Raw genomic sequence first — 25,759 nt, 5'->3', positions numbered from 1 at the left:
TCAGACTCCAAACTCCACTATGGCCAAGACCAAAGAGCACCAGGGCACCAGGAAAAGAATTGTAGACCAGCACCAGACTGGGAAGAGTCTGTCCTCTGTTATTGCCAACAAAGGTTATGTTGCAAAGTATTGAGTTGATTTTTTTGTTACTGACCAACAACTTATTTTCCACCCTGATTTACAAATAAATTCTTTAAAAATCTTGCCATGTGAATTCATGGATTTTTTTTCACATTCTGTCTCTTACAGTTGACGTGTACCTATGATGTAAATTACTGACCTCTGTCATCATTTTAAGTGGGAGAACTTGCACAATCGGTGGCTGACTAAATACTTTTTTTACCCCACTGTATATGTTGACAGTCTAACAAGGGAAAACAGTGAAACACATAGCGCACTATTTATATATAAATATTTCATCATTAGGCTCAATCATGAACAGCGGGGTTTTAACTCACATTTCTTCATTTTTAAAGGAAGCAAAACATAAGGGAGAAGCTGCATGTGACAAACAAATAACAGAATAACATCCCACTGTGCGAACACCTAGTCTGCACGTCCTACTAAAGTGGTGTGGACCAACGGAGACATGATCTGTACGCCCATGCGACGTTGGCGGTTTGCAGGGATACTCATATTCCTGTCCAGTAAGACAGTTTTCCTTGTTCTGCTCTGTAGCTTTGGTTAGCTTAGCGTATTGTAGCAGCACATGAACCAGTTCACCCCCGTCAGTGCCTTCAAGCTTGCAGCTGATTTACCAGAGAGCAGAACAAGGACTACTGGGGATGCAGCTGGGCCACGACCGTGACCTTGCCGTGTAGCAAAACACTAGACGGGTCGAGGATCGTTGGTCAACGGAGACAGAACGTTCAAAATAAAATACTGTACTGGGTTTCAAAAAAAGATGTTTGTGTAAGGAAGACTGTATTTGATTATATACATGTTCTCCCAGGTTAATAATAGGTTTGTTATTTGATATTCTAACTATTCATTGTTTTTATTGATTGTGGTTTAAGCGTGTGTGCATGGTTGACTTTGTGTCTCAGCTCCAGGCTCCAACCCCGCTCATCAGCCTGAAGAGAATAGAGCTGATATAGATAACAGAGGAATGGATAATGTGTCAAATTAATATTGGTAGTGATTAACAAGACTGGGCAACAGCTAAAGTCTTAGTTTAACAATAAAATAACAGCAAATGGTGCATTTATGGGGCAGCAGTAGCTCAGGTGGTAGAGCGGGTTGCCTCATGATCCGAGAGTCATGGGTTCGATTCCAGCTCCCGCCAGGGGTATCCTGCTGTTGTGTCCTCGGGCAAGACACTTCACCCAACTTGCCTGTGTTAGTGGTGGTCAGAGGGGCCGATGGCGCCAAATGGCAGCCTCACTTCTGTCAGACCTCCCCAGGGCGGCTGTGGCTACAAGTAGATTACCATCACTAGCAGTGTGTGAATGTGAGAGTGTGTGAAAAAAAAAGCGTCTTTGGGTGTCTAGAAAAGTGCTATATAAGTTCAATGCATTATTAGTATTATTATTATTATTTATCTAATTTGTTTTGCACATTTCAATTCCTTTCTTGTGGTATGAATTCAAATATTTCTCCACTTTAATTTCCTGTTTTTTTACACTTGCGTGCTGCATAAATAACAATGTTCTTATCTGTGTCTTTTCAGGCAGATGATTTCTAACCTGTTGAAACAAACAGTGGTGAAGGAAAAGATCTACTTCTTCCAGGCGGCGACAAACTGAACCGCATCACGGTGCAGCTCAAAGTGGACTGCATGCAAAACCATCCGGATTTGCTGCCTTTGAGGATGATTCGTGCGCCCTGAAAAGGAACTAATCAAACATTTAACAGAGAAGAGCGAAGCTGAAACTGAGAGTATCTCTCTCTCTCTCTCTCTCTCTCTCTCTCTCTCTCTCTCTCTCTCTCTCTCTCTCTCTCTCTTCTCTCTCTCTCTCTCTGTGAAACTAAGTCTAAGTCAGTCATCTTGCCTGAGTGAACTTCTCCATCTTTCTGTTGACTATCTCCAGAGAACTGTGGCATCGGTGTTGTAAAACTCGACATCATGGAACCTTAACAACAGATCAGACTCTAAATGAACTTGTTTCCTGCTGTTGAAAATTTGCTCTAATTTCTCTCCTCATCAATTAAATCCCCTACCTACCTTTTTAAAGACAAGTGTAGCAAGACACAACACTATTTTGCTTGACCAACTTCTTGCATGAGTGTCCAGGATTGCTTTTGACTTCCAAGAAGGCCCCTCGAGCCCTGAAATATCTTCTGACTGTCAGCCCAACTGTAGCATTTGGGTGTGGAGGGGTGGCTGCAGAATTAGGCCTCTGGACACTCACTGAGGATGACTTAAGTTGGCAGGCCTAAAAGCCCCTTACCCAGAGAGAGAAAAAGAGCTTGGCAGCAGAATACACATCTGCACACCACTCACAAATGTGGATGCCGTGGCGGCTTTGAGCCATGCTGGTGCTGCTACTTGTACAGCCCTGGAGTGAAGGCTATCATCATCCCTATCATCATTCACCCAATCTGAGGAAGATTCAACAGCCCGAAGGAAAGAGGCTACACTTCTGAACGATTCAAAGAAGGCTGTGAAACTGCGCTAACACGGAGAGATCCAAAGCTACGTCCTCAATCACACGTACAGACACTAATACGCCGCTCCAGAAATCCTAGAAACAAGAAAAACAAAGCTGCGGCGGACGTGAAAAGGCATCGAGACTAAGCAGGTTAGAAAGCCCTCGGCAATCACACCGCGGGTCGATCGCACCTTTTTACACACACATCTCCACTTTGAGTTCATTTGCATCAACATCCACCACACTTGCGCCTTGTTTCCAGCTATGTGATAAGAAACAAAGACCTTTTAGGAGCATGATTAAAATGTCGAGGTGAAGGGAACAAAAGGAGAGGAAGGAAATGTGCAGACAAGACAGGTGAGGCAGAAAAGAAGTGTAAAAGAGAAGGAGAACTAGGTGAAGGTGGTCCGCTGCATCTGAATGGGAAATGAGATTCTAAATTGCAAAGAGAAGAAAGGAGGAGAGAAGCGGAGTTGTGGGCAGGAAGACTAAACCACGTCTGATTGATCCAATCTCAGCGTGTAGGAATAAACAGACAACTGGAGAGGAAATGATAAAAGAGGATTAGAAAAAGATAGAGACAGAGGAAGGGAGGATGACGGCATGGACACTTCTGTAAACAAATCTGAAAGTGGATATAATGACAAGTCCTGAAAGAGAGGTGGGAGGAAAGGAGAGGAGATGGTGTAAAAGATAAAGATGCAGAGAGGCGAGACAACGAGAGATCCTATCAGAGACGAGGGAACGCAGAAGATCTGAGGATCATTAAAGCAACATGTCGATTGGAAACCTTGGCATGTGGGCGAAAACACACATGCATGCTTGTGCCAAGAGGATATTTATGAGAGGGAAGTGGGGATATGGTGGCACTGAAACATATGCTAGTTGATATTCATAGAGCATCCCAATCTGGTCTCAGCTCCTACCTTTACACTCCCTCTAGCGTGTCTCTCAAACACACAGAATGCTTGGAAACATGCAGATTTGAGCTTAAAATAATATCAAAAAAGGAAAAATTAAGTCAGGGTTCATGCCAAATTGCGTAGCAGGCATTCTTTTTTCACCTTGACATTTCAAATGCAGTCTGTGTCAGGCTGAGATGGGAAGTGGTTGTTGTAGATATGGATCTCTGTCACATACACACACAGAAATGCACAACGCAGGCGTGTAAAGGTACCAAATGTAGCTATTTTTACACCTTTCTACAAAAAAAAAAAAAAAAAAAAAAAAACAACACCCCGTCAGTGTTTGGAGCCATTCTTTATTTTGCAGCAAACACATCTGATACTGACTTCAGTCTTCACTGCCAGGAACTCATTTCCCGTCTCCTCCTCCGGCTGTCCGACTCTCCCATCTGTCTCCTTGCCCCCCCATGCCTCCCTTCATCTCTTCTATTGTTGCCATCTCTTGTTTGCTTTGCATGGATTTTGACTGAAGCCAAGGGGCAATTTTGCATGTAGCACAGAGTTCGCATACAAACACACATGTGCATGTGCCAAGGGGAGGAAAAAAAGACTTGCCTATGGAGAATTTGTTTATCAAATGTGCTGTCAAATCAAGTTAGGCTTCTCACATCCCGTCACATTTCCCAGCCTCAGGCTATACCCCAAAAAAGAGAAAGGAAAGAAAAACTAGTGTTTAGTAAATTTATATTTAAACAACTTTGCTTTATTTCTTTGTCACATTCTCATAGTGTCAATGTATCAGCTTATTTGAATGGTAAACTGATGCTATGAAAGGTTTGTTTGGAGATAAATCGTAAAATATCGACCGAGGAACAAATTAATGTTGGAGAAAGGAGCTTCTCCGTAAAGCATCTCGCTAAAACATTCCTGGGAATTTCTGGACCACCTTCCTGAATAATTGATAGAAATTTCATGAACAATAACCACAGAAAGAAAACATGCATAATACATGGCAGCCTACACTGAGACTGTACAGTGGTGCACTTTGTGCTTCGTGTGTTTATTAATTTGTGTGAGCATCGGAGCAAGTGTCTCTTGACCGTGACCTCGAACACAAGCACCCTGCATCTGAGTAAACAAGCCAGAAAAGCGTGAAGTTCCACTTTTCAGCCGTGTTCTTGTTATAATTTTTTTTCAGGGTCAGACCCAGTGCTGTCACAGCAACTTTGATTCTTCTGTTGTTTTCAAAGCCATCAACTGCACTATAGGCAATTAATTTAATCTCCTTCTCCCTGATCCGTCCTCCATTTTAGTTTCGTGTCACTCACTTCAGTTCAGTTAATCTCCCTGGAAAACAATCCCTCTTCACTTATTTTCCCCCACTTCAGCTGTCACTGTCCAATTTTCTCCATTCCTATTGTCTCTTTGCCTTTTCTGATTCTTCTAATCTTTTTTGCCGGTCAGTCCATCCCTCGTTGCACTCGCTGGCTAGAAATGTCAGTTTGTCTTCTGCTTGGTTGCTCTGACCCATATAATACTGGACAGTTTCTCTTAGGGGGCGTCTCACTATTCCATTCCCAACTCTTTTCAACTCTTCAGACCAAAAAAAAGGCTTTACATGGTGAAAAATATTTGAACTGAATAATAATTTTTTTAATGCCTCAACTGTGCAGTTTTCTAATTTAGCTTTGAAACAATATGCTACCACTTGAATTTTAGCATGACAAGGTGATAATACTTGTTTTTGTATTGATCCAATGTCCCTTTTCTTTTGGTCAGGAGCTGTGCACCAACATGGCATCAGAGAGTCTTGCCGAGCTTCGTGATTGGCTCTTCCTGCTCCTTCTGGTCCTCACCTTATTGGCTGAGGTGCTGGAGTTGGCGGCAGCAGCCATCGCCATGGAGACTGGAGAGGGAGACGAGGGCATCGTTTGTCCCTCTGTGTGTCGCTGTGATGAGGGTTTTGTCTACTGCAACGATCGTGGCCTGAGCATAATTCCTCCGCTACCTTTAACGGCTGCAATCCTCTACTTACAGAGCAACCGGCTAAGTAACGCTGGGCTGCCTCAGTCACTGGAACGCAGTACTTCCATACGAGTGATTTATCTGTATGCCAATCAGTTGGATGAGTTTCCTATACACCTCCCACCGTCCTTAAAGGAGTTGCATTTGCAGGATAATAATATACGAACGTTACCCAGATTGGCTTTGGCAAAGTTACCATTACTAGAACGTTTACACCTGGATGATAACTCTATATCTACAGTAAGCATCCAGGAGAGAGCTTTCTCTGGGACTCCACGGCTTCGACTATTGTTTTTGTCTCGAAATCACCTCTCAAGCATCCCTGCAGGCCTACCAGCTTCACTAGAAGAGTTACGACTGGATGACAACAGAATCAGCACCATTCCTACACATGCTTTTCGTGGGCTCTCTTCCTTGCGACGCTTAGTCCTGGATGGGAACCTGCTGGCCAACACGCGAATCGCAGATGACACCTTTTCTCGTCTAGCCAACCTGACAGAGCTGTCACTGGTCAGGAATGCTCTACAGTCTCCACCGGTCAACCTCCCCTCAGCCCACCTTGTGCGACTCCATTTACAAGACAACGGAATGACCCACATCCCAAGGGGTGCACTGGATGGGATGCGTCATCTACAGAAGTTGGACATTTCGGGGAATAATTTGACCAGTCTCCAACGAGGACTTTTAAGAGATACCGAAAGCCTGGAGCTGCTGTTGCTGCGAGGAAACCCCTGGTACTGTGGATGCAACCTTCGCTGGCTGCATGCCTGGTTGCATGGAAGAGGGTCAGCAGTGACAGTCAGGGGGCTAACCTGTCAGGGGCCTGAGCCTGTAAGGGGCCAGGTACTCCGAGACCTGACATCACTGATGGAGCAGTGTGAAGGCCCTCCTGCAGGCCCTAGTCCTGGAGCAGGGGTTAATCCACCAGAGAAAGATGGAGGGGAAGATACTGTTGAAGGAAGTCAAGCAGTTTCCCCAGGCAGCACCACCACCACTTCTCTGTTGGTCCCCACACAAGGCTCCCTTTTTACTTTGAAAGCCAAGCGACCTGGGCTTGTTATGCCTCTTCCTCGAGGAGAGGGTGGACAGATATCAGGAGAGGCCTTGGAGCTGACTTTAAAACCTCTCTCTTCAGACAGTGTGCTGGTGAGTTGGTTGTGCCCACAGCAAGCCCCTTCCTTCCGCCTTTCATGGTTGAGACTGGGAAGCAGCGCAGCTCTTGGTTCTATAACAGAAACTTTGGTTCCTGGAGAAAGGAGGCAATATCTCCTTACCCAGCTCACCCCACGTTCCCATTACCTCATTTGCTTGCTGCCACTAAGACAGGAGGCCTCCCTTGGGGGCTCCAGCATGGGTTCCTCTAGAGCTGGCAGCATGGACACAGACAGCAAAGACTCATCCCCGGCTTGTGCTCAAATAGAGACTGGAGAGGCTGCGGTCAGCACTGGGGGGGAGGGGTCAGAGAAGGAGGGACAGGAATCAGAGCTAACAGCTCTGCCACTGGCTGGGATTATTGGGGGTGCCACAGCATTGGTAAGCCTGCTCCTAATCTTTGGCATCTTCTGCTGGTACGGACAGAGATCAGGTTACATGTCTGGGGACACAGGTTCATACAGCAGAGGCCGGGGAGGAAAACATTATGATGACTATGTAGAGTCAGGAACCAAGAAAGACACATCCATCTTAGAGATCAGGGCCCCTCCTGCAGGGTTTCAGATGACAGCTATGGCCCACCAGGCCCTGCAGCCTAAGCTTGAGGATGTCACCTATATCCACACCATTTTCCCATCCTCCTCCTCCTCTTCTTCTCAAGCTAATGGGACCTACCGGAGCAACCATGGAGCTGGCAGTCTCAATGGCACCATTCTCAGCCAAGCCAGCCACCATCATGTCACTTATGGTACCAACCGTGGCTACAGAGAGGCTGGCATCCCCGATATAGATTATGCCTACACGTGATGATACAGGGACGGTCTTTCTGAGCCAACAGAGCCCCCTTGGCTAGTGGCATTTTGTCCTTGGTTTCCAAAGTACCCTCTGTGCCTCTGCTGGTTTGATTCTGATTGGTTTGCTTAGTAGATAGGGCTGATTTCAGCTCTAATTGTGGGACAATGCTACTGAGTGACAGAAGCAAGAGTGCCACTAAACTCTTCTACTGTATCCTACAAAGTACAGTAGAGTCTTCTTTCAGCACTGCTTATAGTTATAAATGGTTATGTTTCCTCTTTTGGATTTCTCAGTGTCTTTGAAACCGACTGCTCTTCTCAGCTCATAATACTACACAGTAACTTATTTGAGGTTGATATACTAGGCTTAGCTGATTTAGCGGGAGATATATTTATAATATGAGGAAAAGGCACTTGATGTGTATAGAGATAGCACTTGTATCTTCCTACAACTGTAAGCTCTGTGCTGTGTAGATAAAAGGGATAACAGAAGGAGAAATCAATGGTTGTTATAACCCACAGATGACAATGCATCATAGCTGACATGAAAAGATGTGTTCCTAACTCCCTCCTTTCCTCTGGTTTACTCCCCTTCTTTTTAATTTCTCCATCTTTCCACCTCTTTTTTCATTTTTTTTCCTTTGGAGCTGAGGCTCTTTTCCTTTTATTCCGCTCGTGTCTTTTGTGGTGCTGTGAGCAGAGGACGACTTTGTTCTCGCCAAGGGAGCTGACAGCAGTGATAACAGCTCTGACAGAGACGGAAGACACAAACCACAGCATGGGGAGACTAATGAGTGGGAAAGAGCGAGAGAGAGAGAGAGTGATGGATAGATGGGTGGAAAGAGAGGAAGAACATAAAAGGAGACGAGGGGGAGCAGAGAGGGGTGCTGTTTTGGGGATGTGGTTTCTGAGAGAGGTGTGAGTGATGCTGAAGGCAGAGTGAGGATGGAGAAGAAAGAAAAAAGAGTTAAGTTAAAAAAACGGTGAGTGACCAATGAAGCGGCAGGAGGCAAAAAAGACAACAAAAGGAAAATAAAATAGGGGGAAGAGGGCTGACAACTGGAATAATGTGGCATCATCTAAAAAAGGGATGAAGTTTTGCCCACGGTGTGTCCACTGCACTCAACAAATATGAGTGATAATAGACTGCATGCTATTTTCCAAGACTGTTTGAGTTGTCTGTGATTATTATGAGTCAAATGGTTCAATAAATAATACAAAACAAGGAAGACAGACACAGCAAGACAATCAAAAGGTAAAATGTTTGCCAAGACCACAGGACAAATTACAAGCTTGAGAACGGTAATTAAAAATAAAAAAGTTCATTTCAGAATTCAGCAGCAGAACTGCATGAACCCAGTTTTTACCGTGGTTTGGTCTTATTATTATTAACTCATTTTTGCAAGTGAAGTGAAAGAAACTAATCACAAATATTTTAATAGTATCCAATTTTTCTCGAAGAAGAAGGCTAAATGATTTTAATGGAAAATTAATTTTAGCATTGGAAGAATTTTTTCTAATTATTCTTTCCTAAGTCGTAACATTTTACGTGTCCCAGTTGATTAAAAAAAGTTGGATGTTACTGTTTTTTAGAAATTATGTGAAGAATCATATAAATATGAAATGATCCATCATATTAAATGTGATTTTTACATTGTGATATTTATGTATTGATATGTAGTGATTGGAAATTTGGATTTACATGAAACCATCGACAGGAAAATGTATTTTTGATTATTTAGGGAATTAAAAACAATATTTTGTTGGATTTTGGAAGCGGTCCCATATAATACAAAATCTATTTCACTCTGATAATTGGAGTTAATTTATAAACAATAATCTCAAGATGTGTGTTTTTATTCATTTATTCTTTCATTTACCTTTTTTGCAGAGAAAGACACAGGTCAAAGGAAGTACAACTGGCTTTATGTGTCTTAGATGTTTTTCACTTTTATCCTGTGCTGTCCTGGGACCACATGGCTAAATCAGAAGACTTAAATAAATTATAAAGTTGCAGTCTCACAAGTTTGTAATTGTCTCATTGTCACCAGCCCACCCAAACAAAACATTATAAGCTCTATTCAAGAGGAAATTTATAAAATGAAATTACATTTAAAATGGGTTTGATTATCTAATCAAAGCTGATGCAGTGCTGGCAGTAAATTCTATTTGTTGACTCAGGTTGTCCAGTTTTATGGCCTTAGCACAGCATAGATGCAGTTCTGTTAACAGGGATCGCAGCCCGACCGCTACACTGTGCATTTCAACACGGCCACGAGAAAGCGGCACCTGCTCTCTGACTGCCTCTCAATGACCCCACTAACCAACCCTCACCGAGGAAAGACTTCAATAGAAATTTCTATTTTAAAAGAACGGACGGATTTTAAAAAGGGAGAGATGATAAAACCGACGGAGAAAAGATAAAGAGAGAGGAGATGGAGGTGAGATTTAGATAGAGCCTTTTAATGTTGAGACCCATTCTTTCTTTTAGCGCTACTTTGTCTCTTTTCCAGCCTGTGTTACTGTGTGCCAACAATAACGAAGGAGCTCCAGTGTGTTTTTTATTTACTTGTTTCTGTAATTGTTTATTTGGTTTCTGTTTTTTACTTTAAGAGCAGTGAAACTACCATCTTTTTTTTCCAGAAACCCTTTCCTTTAAGGGAAAAAAATCTCATCCTCAGATGTGATAATGAAAACACTCTTAAGTATAAACATAAAATTGGGTGGAAAATGCTGTTTCATTTATTGGTCTGTCGTCTTTTTTTTCTACGCAGATGAATAAAGACTTCTGAAAGGAAAAACGGCTTTGTGTAATTTCTTTCTCGCGCGTGTGTGTGTGTGTGTGTGTGTGTGTGTGTGTGTGTGTGTGTGTGTGTGTGTGTGTGTGTTTGCATAGGGGCTCCATCAAAGTGGCAACATGCATGGAGAAAGCTTAGGAACAAAACAAATCAATGCAAGGCTCAGATTATTAATATGATTTATGGCGAGATGGCGCGGGCCTTGTTAAATCACACACACTGGATGAATACATCAGCTGCTATGTGATTCAATTTGGAGAAACAGGCCACATGCTCATTTGGTGAAAACTGTGCAGTTTGTTGCGCTCTTTAAGTCAGTGACAGTGTCTGTGTGTATGCATGCATACTGCTGTGTGCTGGGATGTTTGAGTAAAGACATGCCTCTCATTCTAAGTGAGTGCTAATGCTTGTGTAAGCATGGATCAATATAACGAACGCGAGAGTGTATAAGTGTCTGTCTTAGAGTTACTGCTCGTGATGGTCGTTTGAGAAGCGTCTGAAGGAAACAGACAGGATTCAGAAAGCTCGGGAGAAAGGCAGAGAGTTGGCATTGCGTGACAAACTGAGAAATGTGTAATTATACGTTTGTGTGCACCGAAGCTGGGGTACAGTAACCGTGATGCTGCTGCAGCTTCACATCTCTCTGCTCCTAACAACCTCACTCACTCATCTCATCAGTCACTATGGAAGCCTTTCACTGTCAGAGTCTATTATCTAGCATCAGGCTGTGCAGTATAATTATTCTAACTTACATTACACCCAACAAACAGATGCATACCAGAAACACAAGTGTGTTTTTCACTCTGCAACCCAACACGTCGACAAATGGGATCAAAGTGGGATTTTCCATTAAGTTGCATCAACTAACACATCAATTTCTTTAAGATAACTAATCTGGAAGAAAGCATTGCACATCAATCGTTACCTGCTGCTGGAAGGCAAAAAAAGCAGGCAGAAATGTTTCTGCTTGGTCTGAGTATGTTTTTTTCCATAGTGTTAACTAAATATCTCATGAGCCACTGGATGGATTTTGTAGAAACTGTCAGAACCTGATCATTAGATCCACACTGAACGACTGTTGGAGCCAACCCAATTCAGCAGATCTTGAAAAACTCATCGCTAATTTAATGTCATAACAATATTAGTGTGCACAATATCCATATTGCAAATACAGGTCCTTCTCAAAAAAATTGCAAATTGTGATGAAGTTCATTATTTTCTGTAATGTACTGATAAACATTAGACTTTCATATATATTAGATTTATTACACAGAACTGAAGTAGTTCAAGCCTTTTATTGTTACTAATATTGATGATTTTGGAATACAGCTCATGAAAACCCAAAATTCCTATCTCAAAAAATTTACATTTCATGAAAAGATTCTCTAAACGAGCTATTAACCTAATCATCTGAATCAACTAATTAACTCTTAACACCTGCAAAAGATTCCTGAGGCTTTTAAAATCATGGTATTACTGTGCTCAACTGGCCTGCCAACTCTCCTGACCTGAACCCCATAGAGAATTTGTGGGATATTGTGAAGAGAAAGTTGTGAGATGCAAGACCCAACACTCTGGATGAGCTTAAGGCCGCTATCGACGCATCCTGGGCCTCCATAACACCTCAGCAGTGCCACAGGCTGATTGCCTCCATGCCACGCCGCACTGAAGCAGTCATTTCTGCAAAAGGATTCCCGACCAAGTTTGAGTGCATAACTGAACATAATTATTTGAAGGTTGACTTTTTTTTTGTATTAAAAACACTTTTCTTTTATTGGTCGGATGAAATATGCTAATTTTTTTAGATAGGAATTTTGGGTTTTCATGAGCTGAATGCCAAATCATCAATATTAGAAACAATAAAAGGCTTAAAGTACTTCAGTTGTGTGTAATGAATCTAATATATATGAAAGTCTAATGTTCATCAGTACATTACAGAGAATAATGAACTTTATCACAATGTGCAAATTTTTTGAAAAGGACCTGTAAATTGTTGGATTGCAGTAAATCAGAGAAAGTTATATTCCAAGTGATTCCAAACTGACATGACAACCTAATTCCCACACCTGGTTTAAACTAAAGTAGCTGTAACAACAAGCCGTGTGCTGTTAACATTTTGTGATGACAACACAAAGAGCAGTGGGAAACTTTAGATTTAGATCCTAATGTGGTGTTTTGTTTTAATCTAACATTACAAGAGCTAAAGGAATCATGGGAGGTACATCTACAGTGTCTAATGTTTATGAGGTCCTTCTACTTCCAAACAGCTCAGAGAAATAGAAAATGCACATCAAATGGAAACTCAGGAATCAGGAGATTATCTTATCTTTGCGAGAAATATGAATTCCCTTAAAAAGGCGTTGAACACTCATTTAATCTATACATTTGCAGTGGTCTCTAGTATGAATGAATGTGTTGTAATTTGTTCTCGGTGACAAAAATCAACAGTGCACCATTTCCAGGAACTAGAAGTGAGCCACATCACAGCTGAGTTTCAGACAGCAGGTTTTGGAGATTAATTTCCTGATATTTAAACATCTCACCCCAGATTGGATAACAGCAACACACCTCTATCACTGACTTGCAACTTTGGATGTCTGGAGGAAATATGCCTTGTTGTGAAGTTGATAATGCTAACGGTTAGCTTCCACTAGCTGATAAGTTCTCTGATCGTTACTGGATGCTAAACCACCCACAGCCTTTCCTGTCGTGAGTAAGGATGGGTGAATCTATGAATGTTAAGTGATTTTATAGGATTTTTCAAATCCTAGAGTTTCACCATCTAATTTCTATCAGAAGCTAATGCAGGAGATAGGTGTAAGAGACTATTTTCATGTTCAGCCTGACCGATTCCAATCAGCAATAATCATTAAAAAAAATTTTTTTCAGTGTTCCTCACAACAATACATAATTTTTTCTGGTGTTTCCTTATGTGCTAACGAGTCCTATCTCCCTTTGACAAATTAGACAGAACGTTCTATTAAAAGGTTTGACGCATTTTAAACCAGTGTTTTCTTCATCACAAGGCCGCAAAGGATGATTTACTGCTTCACCGTAAGGTAAAAAGAACCTGCCAGTGTTTGCATGGATTAAAGGATTATTTAACTTAAAGGTCAGCGTATCCATCTAAACGTGCGTTTGGAATCATCAACCAAATTGGGGGCCTTAGTCAATTTGCACGGTTAGTTTGAATGCAAATCCTCCTACAAATTGCCGTATCATTCCGACAAACCTGTAAGGACTGATAAGACATTTGCATGATGGTTCAACCTGAAGCAGCCACGGGTAAAGTGGGCAAAAAATGAACAGAAAATGAAAAGGCATAAAAAAAGAAGAGTTTGTTACATAAGAATTGACACTTGAACACTAAGTGAGAAAGTTTAACAAATGGTTTTACAAAATAATTTAGAACATTTTGAGTTTAATGTGTAATTTCAACAAAAGTATGTACACAGGGAAGCGAAAGTTTAGGCAGCCTTGTTAGTTTTTATGATTTTCCTGTATAAATCGTTGGTTGTTACGATAAAAAAAATTCAGTTACATATACAGTATGTAATAGGAGACACACACAGTGATATTTGAGAAGGGAAGAAAAAGAGGAGGCCGCCTATTGTGTACCACTGGTTTCGAGGCTGTTATTTCTGCAAAAGGAGGCTCTACTAAATATTGACTGCATCCACCTAATTTTGTTGAAACAATTATTGGACACTTTAACGTTTATAGGGATGATGGTGGCATAGGAGTTAAGTGCTTGCCCCATAATCGGAAGGTTGCAGGTTCGAGACCCGCTCATTTTGTCGCTGTCATTGTGTCCTTGGGCAAGACACTTAAACCCCCTTGCTGGTGGCGCCAGTGCTCGGCAGCCTCGCCTCCATCAGTGCGCCCCAGGGCAGCTGTGGCTACATCGTAGCTCATCCCCACCAGCGTGTGAATGACTGATTGCATTGTAAAGCGCCTTGGGGGGTTACAGGACTCTAGAAGGTGCTGTATCAAATACAGGCCATTTACCATTTTGTTTCACTTCTCAAATATCACTGTGTGTGTGTCTCCTAAGTGATACATTTAACTGAATTTTTCTTCATAATGTAACGTGAGGAAATATGGGTTTTCTGTCACAATGGTGGTGTTGGACGCAGCTGGGTCATAGCTGGGTCGCTGAGAACTTTCACCCACAGATTAAGACCTGAACGCCAGCGAGTCGGGGAGGAAACCATAACATCTGCCACCTGCAGTCTACCAGAAGATGTGTTTACATGAGTTGTACCCAGACCAAGTCAAAACATAAAGTTTAAACTTCTTTTTCTTGATTTTAATGTTAAAATAACCATTATCATTTTGCTCATTATAAATGTGTTTAATCAAATGAATGACTAGTATGCTTTGGGGTAATTATAATGGATTAATGAATCCACACTTAAGTAGATAATGTTGAATGTGTGGTACTGACCTTCACACTCAGGCACACAAACATTCACACACACCCACACACATCTGCCCACAGTAAACTCCAGACACATTTGATGACGCACATGTTTTGCTTTGAGAAGAGAGGTTTTTGGTAAGTTTTCAGTTTTATGATTCAGTTCGTGTTGGACAACGGGAGAGAACAGACCTGAAAACCAAAGGGGGGGCAGAGCCTGTTGGCTCGTTCTTCCCCCCTTTCACGCTGTTTCTGCCAAGCCAGGCAGAATAGCTGAATCGCGACTTCTAACGAAGACTCATTACCGAGTCTTTTGATTTCTGAGTGAATTAACTTAAGAAAGCGCATCGATAAAACGCTCTACCATCCACGTGTACCGAGGGCAACTCTGGACCGGTTCCGTTCGACACCTACGTCTCCTGTCAGCCGCCGGTGTCATCTGGATGAACCACAACATCCTCCACGGCCCGGATCCGAAAGAGGGTCCACAAGAGTTCGGTGAGACAGAGCAGGGTTTTAGCGTTTGATGCAGTTCTCTGATAAGACCTAAGTTTATCCAAACCATCACTTCACTCAGACACCTGTTTCTTCCTGAAGCAAAATCAGACTCACACACGCATTCATGTCACAACATTCTCAATCTTCATAAATTCACCAGAAGGTCTATTTGAGCAAGAACAGCATATAAACTGTTAAAAGATTGTCCCACAAAGTTGCCAATGTGATTGTTATTTCCTGTTTGTCAATTTTCAAAATCATTAGTTTAATTTGAAGAATTAAAACTGTTAATCCTTCAAACTTGTTTCCTCATTGAACTGAAACACAGACACTCAGATATTATCGGCAGTTTATGGATGAAAACAACCTTTGAGTCTTCTGAACAATATAAAATTTGGTTATTGATTTATTAAAATTAATATTCCGAATTAATACGTAGCATGGTTTCTCTTTCATAAAAGAGCATAAATCCATAATGCTACAATAACAACCAATGATTTATACAGGAAAATCGTGAAGAGTAACAAGGCTGCCCAAACTTTCGTGTCCCACTGAAGTGGTCAGACAAGCAGTGACAGGAGATTTTCATTTTCATGCCTGAAGTGTGAAAAATACCTTGGATCCCATCTTGGCCACATATCACATGAAATTTTCTGTAGTCACATGAAATTTTATCTAGTCAAAACATTTTTGCTTTGTGTTCATTTCTGCTCATGCTTTTTATTTTTCTCAGTTATTGAACTCAAAACATTTAGAAACTCACATCATCACCTTGGTTTTACATCCTTTTCAAAAAAGACTCAAACATCTAGGGGTGTGCTGGCTAGAATTTGGCAATACGATATATAATTATACTAAAAGTCAGACGATATTAGCCACTTTTAATTGAATTCTTTGGGAAACTCTGGCCAGACCCTTCCAAGACACATCCAGCGGCAGTAAAAGCTGCTGCCACCTAGCAGTCAGAGTTTGAATTGCACCACACAAAAGAAATACAGTAAATATTTGCATGTAAATTCTCAATAAAAAGATCGATATGCTTTTTTTAAATATAGATTTAGTGTCATCACATGAAATTATTTTAGTTATGAGTATTTTTTTACATCTGGATAAATTTCCAATCTTGTTGACATTCGAGCTGATAGGACCTGTTACACTGATCCACCAGAATACTGTAACTGTCTGCAAACTAGTTTTTTCTTATATAAAAACTACAGGAAGGAAAAGGAAATGCCTGAGAGGAACAAAGAGATAAAACAGCTGCAATAACCAAACATCAAGCTGTAGTGGTCCTTTGTTAGAACGAACAGAGGGGACACTTCCGCTTCCGGTCGGTAACAAGACTGGAAAGAACAGGAAAAGGAAAAGAAGCTAGAAGATCACGCCGATGTTTACTAGATAAACCACACTTTAAGAGAAGTCTTATTCTCACCTGGATTCCTGCTCGTTTACCTCTTTTCCTCCGTTTTCCCGGGACCAGATAAACATCGCTGGAGGCGCCCTGGTTGGAATCGTTGTTTGGCTCTGGGCCAGTGCGCCACTTCTTTTCCTCGTCTGTGCTTGGCTTAGCCGCAGTCACCGGCCACTTTTTCAAACTTTTCTCCACTAACCTCCTCTTTTCCACCTTGCTCCTGTCTGCGATCCTCTTCAGTAGTGTCCCTGTTACCATCTCCTATGATCGCCAGACTCTTTTGTCCTTCCATTCGTTCACGATCGCCCAAGATGCACCAAGAACGTACCTCCCTGTTTGTTTATCTGAGTGGCGCACTCCGTGGCATAATCCACCCGCTTCTTAAAAAAACGAGTCTTGACGCCTCTCTCCATAGCAGCTTCAGACCCATCTCTAAACTTCTGTTCATCTCCAAGATCTTGGAAAAGGTTGTGGCTAAACAACTCACAGTTGCTCTTGATGATCATAACATCTATGATAGCTTCCAGTCAGGTTTTCGTAGAGCTCATTCTACTGAAACAGCTCTTCTTGGGGTCTCTAATGACCTTCTGACTCACAGTGATGCGGGGGACTGTTCTGTTCTGGTCCTGCTGGACCTGACTGCAGCCTTTGACACTGTTGACCATCACCTGCTACTGGAGAGGCTGAGAGACTGGGTAGGCCTATCACGAACTGCTCTGGAGTGGTTCTCCTCTTTTCTTTCTGAGCGTTCCTTTTCTGTGGCCGCCTCCAATTTTGGGTCCTCCACCACCTCCCTTACCCATGGTGTCCCACAAGGTTCTGTGCTGGGGCCTCTGCTCTTCCTCCTCTATCTGCTTCCTCTTCAGCACATCCTGAGCTCCTTCAAAGGAATCTCCTACCATCGTTATGCAGATGACATCCAACTGTACATCTCCTTTAAGCCCCATGAGATGTCTAAGCTGCAGCTGTTACACACCTGCTTAGACTATCAAAACCTGGATGGTGGGAGCTTTCTTCAGCTGAATGAAGATAAGACTGAGATCCTCATCTGTGCCCCAGAAAAGCTGGTTCCCAAAGTCAGAGACTCTTGGTCCGCTTGCTTCTCACATCAAACCTTCCGTCAGGAATCTTGGTGTGACCTTTGACCCAGCTCTCACCCTGGATTCTCACGTCAGTTCTCTTGTTCGCTCCTCCTTCTTCCATCTCAGGAACATTGCTAAGCTGAGTCCCATTCTGTCCCGCTCTGAACTTGAGACAGTTATCCACACCTTCATCTCCTCACGCTTAGACTACTGTAACTCTCTTTTCACGTGTCTGAGCAGAACCTCCCTGAACTGTTTACAGGTTGTTCAGAATGCCTGTGCTCGGCTTCTGACCAAGTCCTCCAAACACACCCACATCAACCCGTTTGTCCTCCAGCTTCATTGGCTGCCAGTCAACTTCAGGGTTCATTTCAAGATCCTGGTTCTGGTCTATAGGGCCTTACATGGACAAGCACCATCTTACACTGGTGATCTTCTTAGTCCCTACACCCCCAGCAGGTCCCTGAGGTCCAGTGATCAAAGCCTACTGGTTGTGCAACACACCAGGCTAAATACCAAAGGTGACACATCATTTGCTGCTGTGGCCCCCAGACTCTGGAACTCTCTCCCCCTGAGCCTGAGATCAGTGGACTCAGTGAACTCCTTTAAAAAGCAGCTGAAGACTCACTTGTTCAAGCTGGCTTTTGTATGACCTTCTTCACCACTCTCTCTTTATTCTGCTCTCCCCACTTATTCCAACTTCCTCAGGATCCACTGATTTCCCTCTTTCCTGTTCACTCTCTCTCTCTCTTTCTGTCTTTCTTAACATTTTTTAATCACAATTATCTATTTTTTGCTCATTTTAAATATATTTTAACCATTTTCTAAATTCTTTTAAATATTTTTACATTTTTTGTTTTTGTGAAGTACCTCGTGATTTTTATCTTGAGAGGCGCTATAGAAATTGTAACGTGGTGAAGGTTCTCTAATTTTTGGCAAAGGTCACATCTACCCAGCTGGGTCAAACAGTACTTTTAAATCCACAGATTAACCCAAGGAGCCACAATGTCTGCTCAAGATCATATCACCTATCTGCTGCTGTTCCATCCCAGGAGGAGGACACTTCAAGTCACGATGATGATAATTAGATAATAATAAAAAAAAACTCATTGATTTTATTACTGTTTAACATAATCTCATAAATGATCACTTGGTTCAGTATAAAGGTATTTTAATTACATGAAATGAATTTATGCTTTGGGTATAATAATAATAATTATAATAATGATTATGATGACAGTAAAAGATGTGTTAAGCATATCAGAAGGTCAGTTCACCTTATCCAGCTAACACAGAGTCCAGATAAATGATAACTTCACACATGGTTTTGACGCATGATCAAAGCTTTCTTCCTGAGAGAGTGGGAGTGTCCTGTGAGCTTGGTAAAACTAACCATCACCAGCTTCAGAGTCAGTTCTTGAACCAACACCACGGGGGGAAAGGGAACAGCCGTCCCTAAACCTCCACCTGCTGTTCCAGTCACGCCGACCAGAATAGCTAAAGAATAAACGAAACTGTAACCAGCTAACGAAAACTCTACCCAGAGTCATTGATTTCTGAAGTTAAGTTAAGACGAGAACGTTCATCTGCCAAACGCTGACAACTGTGTACCCGGGACATCTCTGGACCAGATGATCGGACACTTGCGTCTCCCCTGCCAGACTGAGTGTCATCTTGGATGAACACATCCTCCTGATCTCCGGATCCACAAGAGGGTCCTGTTTGGGTGAGGTAGCACACGACAATGCGTTTGATGCTGTTTTCTCTCTAAATAACTCAGTTAGCTGCAAAACATCAATTCCATCCAGAATGTTTCTGCTCTCTGTGAAAGAAACCTTCTAATAATCTCATTCACGCATCCAAACTCGCATTTTCAATTTAGTTTCCATCCAGCCACAGGTTTGCCTTTTAAAACAAGTTTAATATCAAAGCTGTTAAAAAATTGTCATTAAAATTGCCATCCATGAATTGTCATTTTATAATTGTCGTTTCAAATCTTTCAGTTTAAAATTGTTAGTAATAAATTCCTTCATTTTTAAACTTGCCTCATTACTGAAACGAAACACAGAAAAGGTATGACATTTCTGGTTATTTGAAAGCAAAGATCCTAGCTTCTGATTCAAAATAACTTTTGCTATTAAATTTAATTATCTAAATTAAACATTAATCTATGGATTAAAATTGGATCAAACAGGTTGATGTATGAACTTAGATCGATATATAAGTATCCGGGATATTTATAAATATGATATAAGCTTCACAGGTTAATCTGATTGGTCATTTTTCGGAATCTCCACTGAATAGCAACAGAGGTGATTTCAGTGTGTAGTTTAATTCTCCGCTACATAATGATCTTCTTCTTCTTCTTCTTCTTCTTCTTCTTCTTCTTCTTCTTCTTCAACATAGCAGAGAGCAAACAGACAGCCTGTCAGGTGATTTGACTATAAAACTATAAATTAAGCTATTTATAGTAAAAAAAAATATGTTGCTATAACTACTCCTTTAGAAAAAAGGGAACAGTTTGGGCATTTTCAAATGAACATTGTACAGCAGCAGTCCTCCAAGTTATTTCCCAAATGTGTATGAGTTTATCTTTCACTTTAGCTTAATTATGAAGCTGTTCGCAGCAGCATTTGTTCCCTGAGCCTCTGAAATAGAAGAAAATTAAAGACATTCACAACCTTAAGTGCCGCTGCTTGCCTCATTATCAGGATGACATGAAGTAAAAGACACACATGGCTCTTTGTTCTGTCTGTTGCATGATAAACGGTTGGAGATTCGGCTTCAGTCTGTCGGCATCTGTGATCAGAAACATCTCCGTCTGAGGATGCTCGAGGCAAACGGCTGCTGCCGGATGACTTCTCAGCCATCAGAGGAGTTCAGCTGGCTGCCCACCTCCTCTCCTGAGCTGCACTCTGAACCACGCAGACACCTCAGCACTTCTTGTTATAGAAACTTGTGATTTCTCTGGAGCAATGAGCTCGATGCCTCTCGCCGGCACAGGCAGACATGTCTGAGCCAAAAAAAATTAATAAATAAAAAACTCCAGGAGCACTGTCAATTATTCATAGCTCAGCTGGAAATCACACACACACACACACACACACACACACACACACACACACACACACACACACACAGAGAGAGAGAGAGCAGGTCGAGATCATGTCACAAGTCCAGCACACACCCTGCTGTTCTGCTGAACTTTTTTTATTCATTTAGAGGTTTAATGGTACATAATTTAAATTAAAAGCATAAAGTTATGGTAAATTTAAAACCAAACATTATTTTGCACTTTTTGTTTAATTTTTGCAACTTTTAGGTGAAATAAACCCAATAAGATCTGGGCTTTATGTTAAAGCAGTTATAGCAGTTCTATAGTTTAAGTCAGCAAAAAGCAAATCAAATAACGTTTCTGGTGAGGAGAACAGACCTTATGTGTCATGGCTGTTTTCAGTGAAACATCTAGTTGCAGTTGTAGTTTAAATTTGAAAATTTGTTTGCATGTTTTAGTTGCATCCCTAAAATCTGCACCGCTGCAAGTAAAAGATAGTAACTTTTCTATGTGACCACTATTTTTTTAACTAGACAACAAGAAAAATACTGAGCATTTAACATATCCTCACTTCATTAAAATCACAGCTGTAAGCCTGTTGTCGAATGCCTCCATTAGTTTGTAATAGACGTAACTCACTCATTCATCAAAACTCACCCACAGTTTACTGTTAGTTTATTTCACACATCAAAAATGATCATACCCACAAAAGTTCATCATTTATTTCTAAACTGACCAAAAATTGAAAAAATGATCACTGCCAAAGAAATGAAAATACGTTTTTTATTTAGAATATACAAAATCCCTCAGGCACAAAACTAATGCCGATCTCCACAATATATTTATAGCTGGACTATGTTAGAACGTTAACTCATTCACTGCCAGTAGTTTCCTGAACAGAAAGGCCTCTCACTACCAGCGTTTTTGAGTGTTTTTACTGATTTTTTTAAGAGTCCCAGAACATGCTCTTTGACCATGTAAACACCAAAACTACTAATATAAAGAGCAGACTCACTTCTTACATCAGGAAGAATCAGCGTGTTTCTAGCGTTATCTGTTCTTTCATAATCCGTTGTCGAATTGTGAGCTGCAGAAGCTTTTCCGGTTCGCGCCTCGCTTTTTTTCGCAGCAGAAGCTCCAAACGATCTCCTAATACATGAATTTTCTGCTTCCTGATCACGTGACGTGTGAAGATCGGCTTTAGAGACGTGATGTTAATTCTCACGGTGCGGGGGCTCGTTCTGACGCCCGCCCAGTAAAAAAAAAACAATTGACAACTTTAGTCGTCAACTGTCAATTGATGGCGGCGAGCAGTTGCGTTTTAGTCATTGACTTTAGTCGTCAAAGGCAGTGAATGAGTCAAGAGGCATGAAAAAAATTTTTTTTAAGTTAGCTTGTTTTGCAGATTTGCAATTGTGGCTTTAAAAGAAATAACAATTTTAAGTGAATATTAATATGTAAATTAAAATGGAAAATCTTGTTTATCAAATACAAAACAACTTTTGAAATAAATAGGAAAAATTATGCAACTGCTGCAAAAATAAAAACAGCAACGCTCTGTTGCAGAACATGTCATGAATAAAAGTTCCATCTAGGCTGGAGAACTTTCACATTCTTGATTTAGACATTTAAAACCACGTTTCTTCACTAGACTTTTTTTCCTGTTAGAAGTTTTGGTCTTTTTGTGCTCATGAAGCATTTTCCCATCTCTGACTGTCATTCAGCTCAGCCTCTCCAGCTTAGATTCCTTGTAAGAAGTTATCAGGTGGGTTGATGTTCTTCTTTGGATCAATACCAGCCTCTTTTTCTTCTTAACTTTCTTCCTAACTCACCCTCAGAATTTGATGATACTTAGTAGGATTCATTCACCCTTTTATCTGAGCACCTCTGCTCCTTTTTGTTCCTCCAAATAAGACTTTGGTGATTGAGTGTGGGTTTTTTTTTCTTTCTCTTTGGGGTCTTGTCTGATGTGTGTGCAGGCTGCCGTGTTTGTGAAATGTAGAAGTTTTATTTGTGAAGAAGAAGAGGATTTCAGTCAGTTTATGACCCGCAATTAAAAGAACTTCTCAAGATAATGAAACTACAAAGTCAAGAGTAAATGTTTCTGGTATCTGTGTCGCTGCAGGAAATTCATTCACCTCTTTTCACTTAGAAAATGTAATTTCTCATTTAGTTTCTCACTTGCTAATGTAATTTCTCATCAGATGTTGAAACTTTTGTGCTGCTCAAGCGTACTGGTCAGCCATCTCTGAGAGTCACATGCCCCTTCATGGACAGAAGCAACAACAACTGGATTTAAGTGGATAACAAGCTCCTATAAATAGTCTTGTCATTTCCTAAGCTGTGATAATGCGACCGAGTCGGCAGCGTGCGCATCAGGCAGCATTTCACAATAATGTCTGATAGATCGCAATTACAAGATGGTAATTGTGTGCATTGTGTACTCCCTGTTCTCTCTGCATGTGCGTGCATGTAATTAGGGGACAAAAGCGTCTTTGGTGATAAGAACATATGAGGACACAAAGAGGGTCATCACTTGTATCTGCTGGCAGGGACATAATGTGGAAGAGGCAGAATTTAAGGCCCATTTGCAGTCATAAATCCTACGTATTTAATTCACTTAGCTGCTATTAGAAAATTTGAGGCTTAATGTAAGACTACAATCTACTTTATTATTCAAATAACAGTATTACAATGAGGATAATCTTCCCCAAATGTGTTTTTAATTTCTACATCTAGTTCCCGTCCTCCTCTGTCTCCTGCCTTCTCCTTCTAGTCAAAATGATTTGCTTGAGTCGCTGAACAAAGGATAAATTCAAATGTCTAAATGAGAAAACAATCATTGTAAAGTGGACAAACAGACAGTTACTGGATGAGTGTAGTGAATGTTTGTGACCTGAGTGGTTAAAAATCACAGAAATAATTCCATTAATTATTCTGGCGAAAAAGACTCAGAAATACAAACAATAGAATGAGGAGAGCACCAAGCTGAACACCAATAAAGGGGCAGACGCAGACCAGTGTTAATTTTGTTGACAAAATATTTTCGTCTTTTTTTTCGTCACGAAAATATATTTACAGACGAAAATGAAACAAAATTTCAAAATAAAAGCTTGGAAAAAGACGAAGACGATAATTAAATTGATTGAAACTTTTAGTCAACGAATGAAAGACGAGACGAAAATCCACAATGACGCTCTACATGGCACTCTATGGTGCGGTGCGCCTATTGTGTTGTGAGACGCAAACGTAGTAGAAGACAAGGGGCGTGGCGTGCCGTGAACGTGCTGGACGTGAGCAAAGACAGACCCCGAATAGTATATAGGGGCAGGTATGCGCGGTATGTTAAACATAGCTCACTGAATATATCGGCGGCATAAGAAGGAGTAGAGGAAAATGTTAACTGCTGGGCGAAAAAGAAGAGATGTGTGGAGTCATTTTTGTTATGATAACATTGCTACCAAAACTACATGCCGAGTGTGTGGACTGTTGTTCCGAGGAAATAACACAACAAATCTGAAGAGGCATCTACAGAATGGCCACTTCGCCATTTTCTCCGAGGTAAATCCACTTTAATGTACACGTGACAACCCGAAAAGTAATATACAGGCACATATTACTGTATCAACTCTGTCATGTTGGGATAAAAATTGGGAAGTACCGTATTTTCACGACTATAACGTGTGTTATTAGGGAAATAGCGGGCAAGCAGTTTTGATGCATGATTGCGCATGCGCCGTAAGCGGTTCTGGTACTTTTTGGGTCGCAGCCGCTCGCTGCACGTGCGCTCTAAACCAGGACTAGACCAGTAAAGTGAAGCATGCTTTTGGCTGTTTATAATTTTCACAATGTCTGGTTTGCACTGATATGATCTGAGTCCCGAGCCTGCACAGATGTTTTACCGGTACGTTTTATAACCCGGTGCGCCTTTTGTGTGTGTTAAAGACCAAAAAGACGCCCGTAACACGTTGCGCCCAATGGTCGTGAAAATACGGTACTGTCTTTAGGTTGGCTTTGTTAAAATCCTCTGCTAGTAGCCTATATGAACGCCCTCAGGGTAGACCCGCTGCTGTTTGTTCTGCAGGAGAGAGAGAAAGAGCCATGTTTACATTACCATCAGTTGGGATAAACACTGCTGTGATGACTACTACTGTTAGCTCTCCCTTAAGCTGGGCGGACACTGTGCGACTTTTTCACTTGTAGCACTCAACTACAGCTCAAACTGTACGACTTCCTCGCAGGGCAGATCTCACGAGTCATGTGCTCACACTGCACGACACCAGTTCTCGGATGCGATCTGACTGCTCACACTGTACGTCTGGTAGCAACACCTCGGCCCTAAAAATATGCTAAAAATAGCAGTTTTTACTCAACACGTCAGACTTTTTTGTCTTGTTTTGCCTGTTGTCCTTCGGGAGGGCTGCAGGAGGACACACAGGGATTTATGGAGGTTGGATGAGGAAAACGAAATAAAGTAAATCTGTGTTTTGTGATCAGTTTAATTTGACATGAACACGACAAACACGCTTTCTTGACAATCTTTGTGAGTAAAAAAACGTGTAGAAATAAAAATGAACAACGTGTGTTATTAGGAAAATAGCGGGCGAGCGGTGATGATGCAGGATTGCGCATGCGCAGTGAGCAGTTCTGATACTTTTTGGGGTCGCAGCTGCTCCCAGCGCCGCTTCAACAGTGCGATACCCTCACGAGGGACAAGCAAAATATTAAACACGCCAGAAGTCCGTGCGAGCTCACGATTGCTGATCGGTAGCTGGTCACGTGGTGTTAATCGCCTCTCGTAACCCCCTGTACACTACACGACGCTCGGCGGAAAACTCGCCCCGATCTCGTGGATTCTCGCACGAGTGGAAAATCGGCTCAAAAAAGTGAAAAAGTCACACAGTATACGCCTGGCTTTACTCAGCCTGGCGAAGTGAACAGTGCAGGGGTGCCATCTAGTGTTCATATCTGTGCAATATATATATATATAATGTATGAAATCTCAAAAAGCAACAGGTAAATCATTGT

The 25,759-nt window shown here is 41.5% G+C and overlaps 2 protein-coding genes across 2 annotated transcripts in view; one reads left to right on the top strand and one right to left on the bottom strand.

Moving 5' to 3' along the window:
* The window catches only part of macrod1 (mono-ADP ribosylhydrolase 1), a 273,972-nt gene that overhangs the window by 177,900 nt on the left and 70,313 nt on the right, over positions 1 to 25,759 (bottom strand). The window lies entirely within an intron of this gene.
* Positions 1,964 to 10,268, top strand: flrt1b (fibronectin leucine rich transmembrane protein 1b). The gene is made up of 2 exons (XM_070551098.1): positions 1,964 to 2,741; positions 5,276 to 10,268. Exon 2 carries the CDS (start codon positions 5,291 to 5,293, stop codon positions 7,478 to 7,480), a length of 2,190 nt encoding a protein of 729 aa, XP_070407199.1. The 5' UTR covers positions 1,964 to 2,741; positions 5,276 to 5,290; the 3' UTR covers positions 7,481 to 10,268.

The sequence above is a fragment of the Nothobranchius furzeri genome, chromosome 1 (genome assembly GCF_043380555.1).
Source record: "Nothobranchius furzeri strain GRZ-AD chromosome 1, NfurGRZ-RIMD1, whole genome shotgun sequence".
Lineage (NCBI taxonomy): Eukaryota > Metazoa > Chordata > Actinopteri > Cyprinodontiformes > Nothobranchiidae > Nothobranchius > Nothobranchius furzeri.
This window is presented reverse-complemented; position numbering and strand designations above follow the sequence as displayed.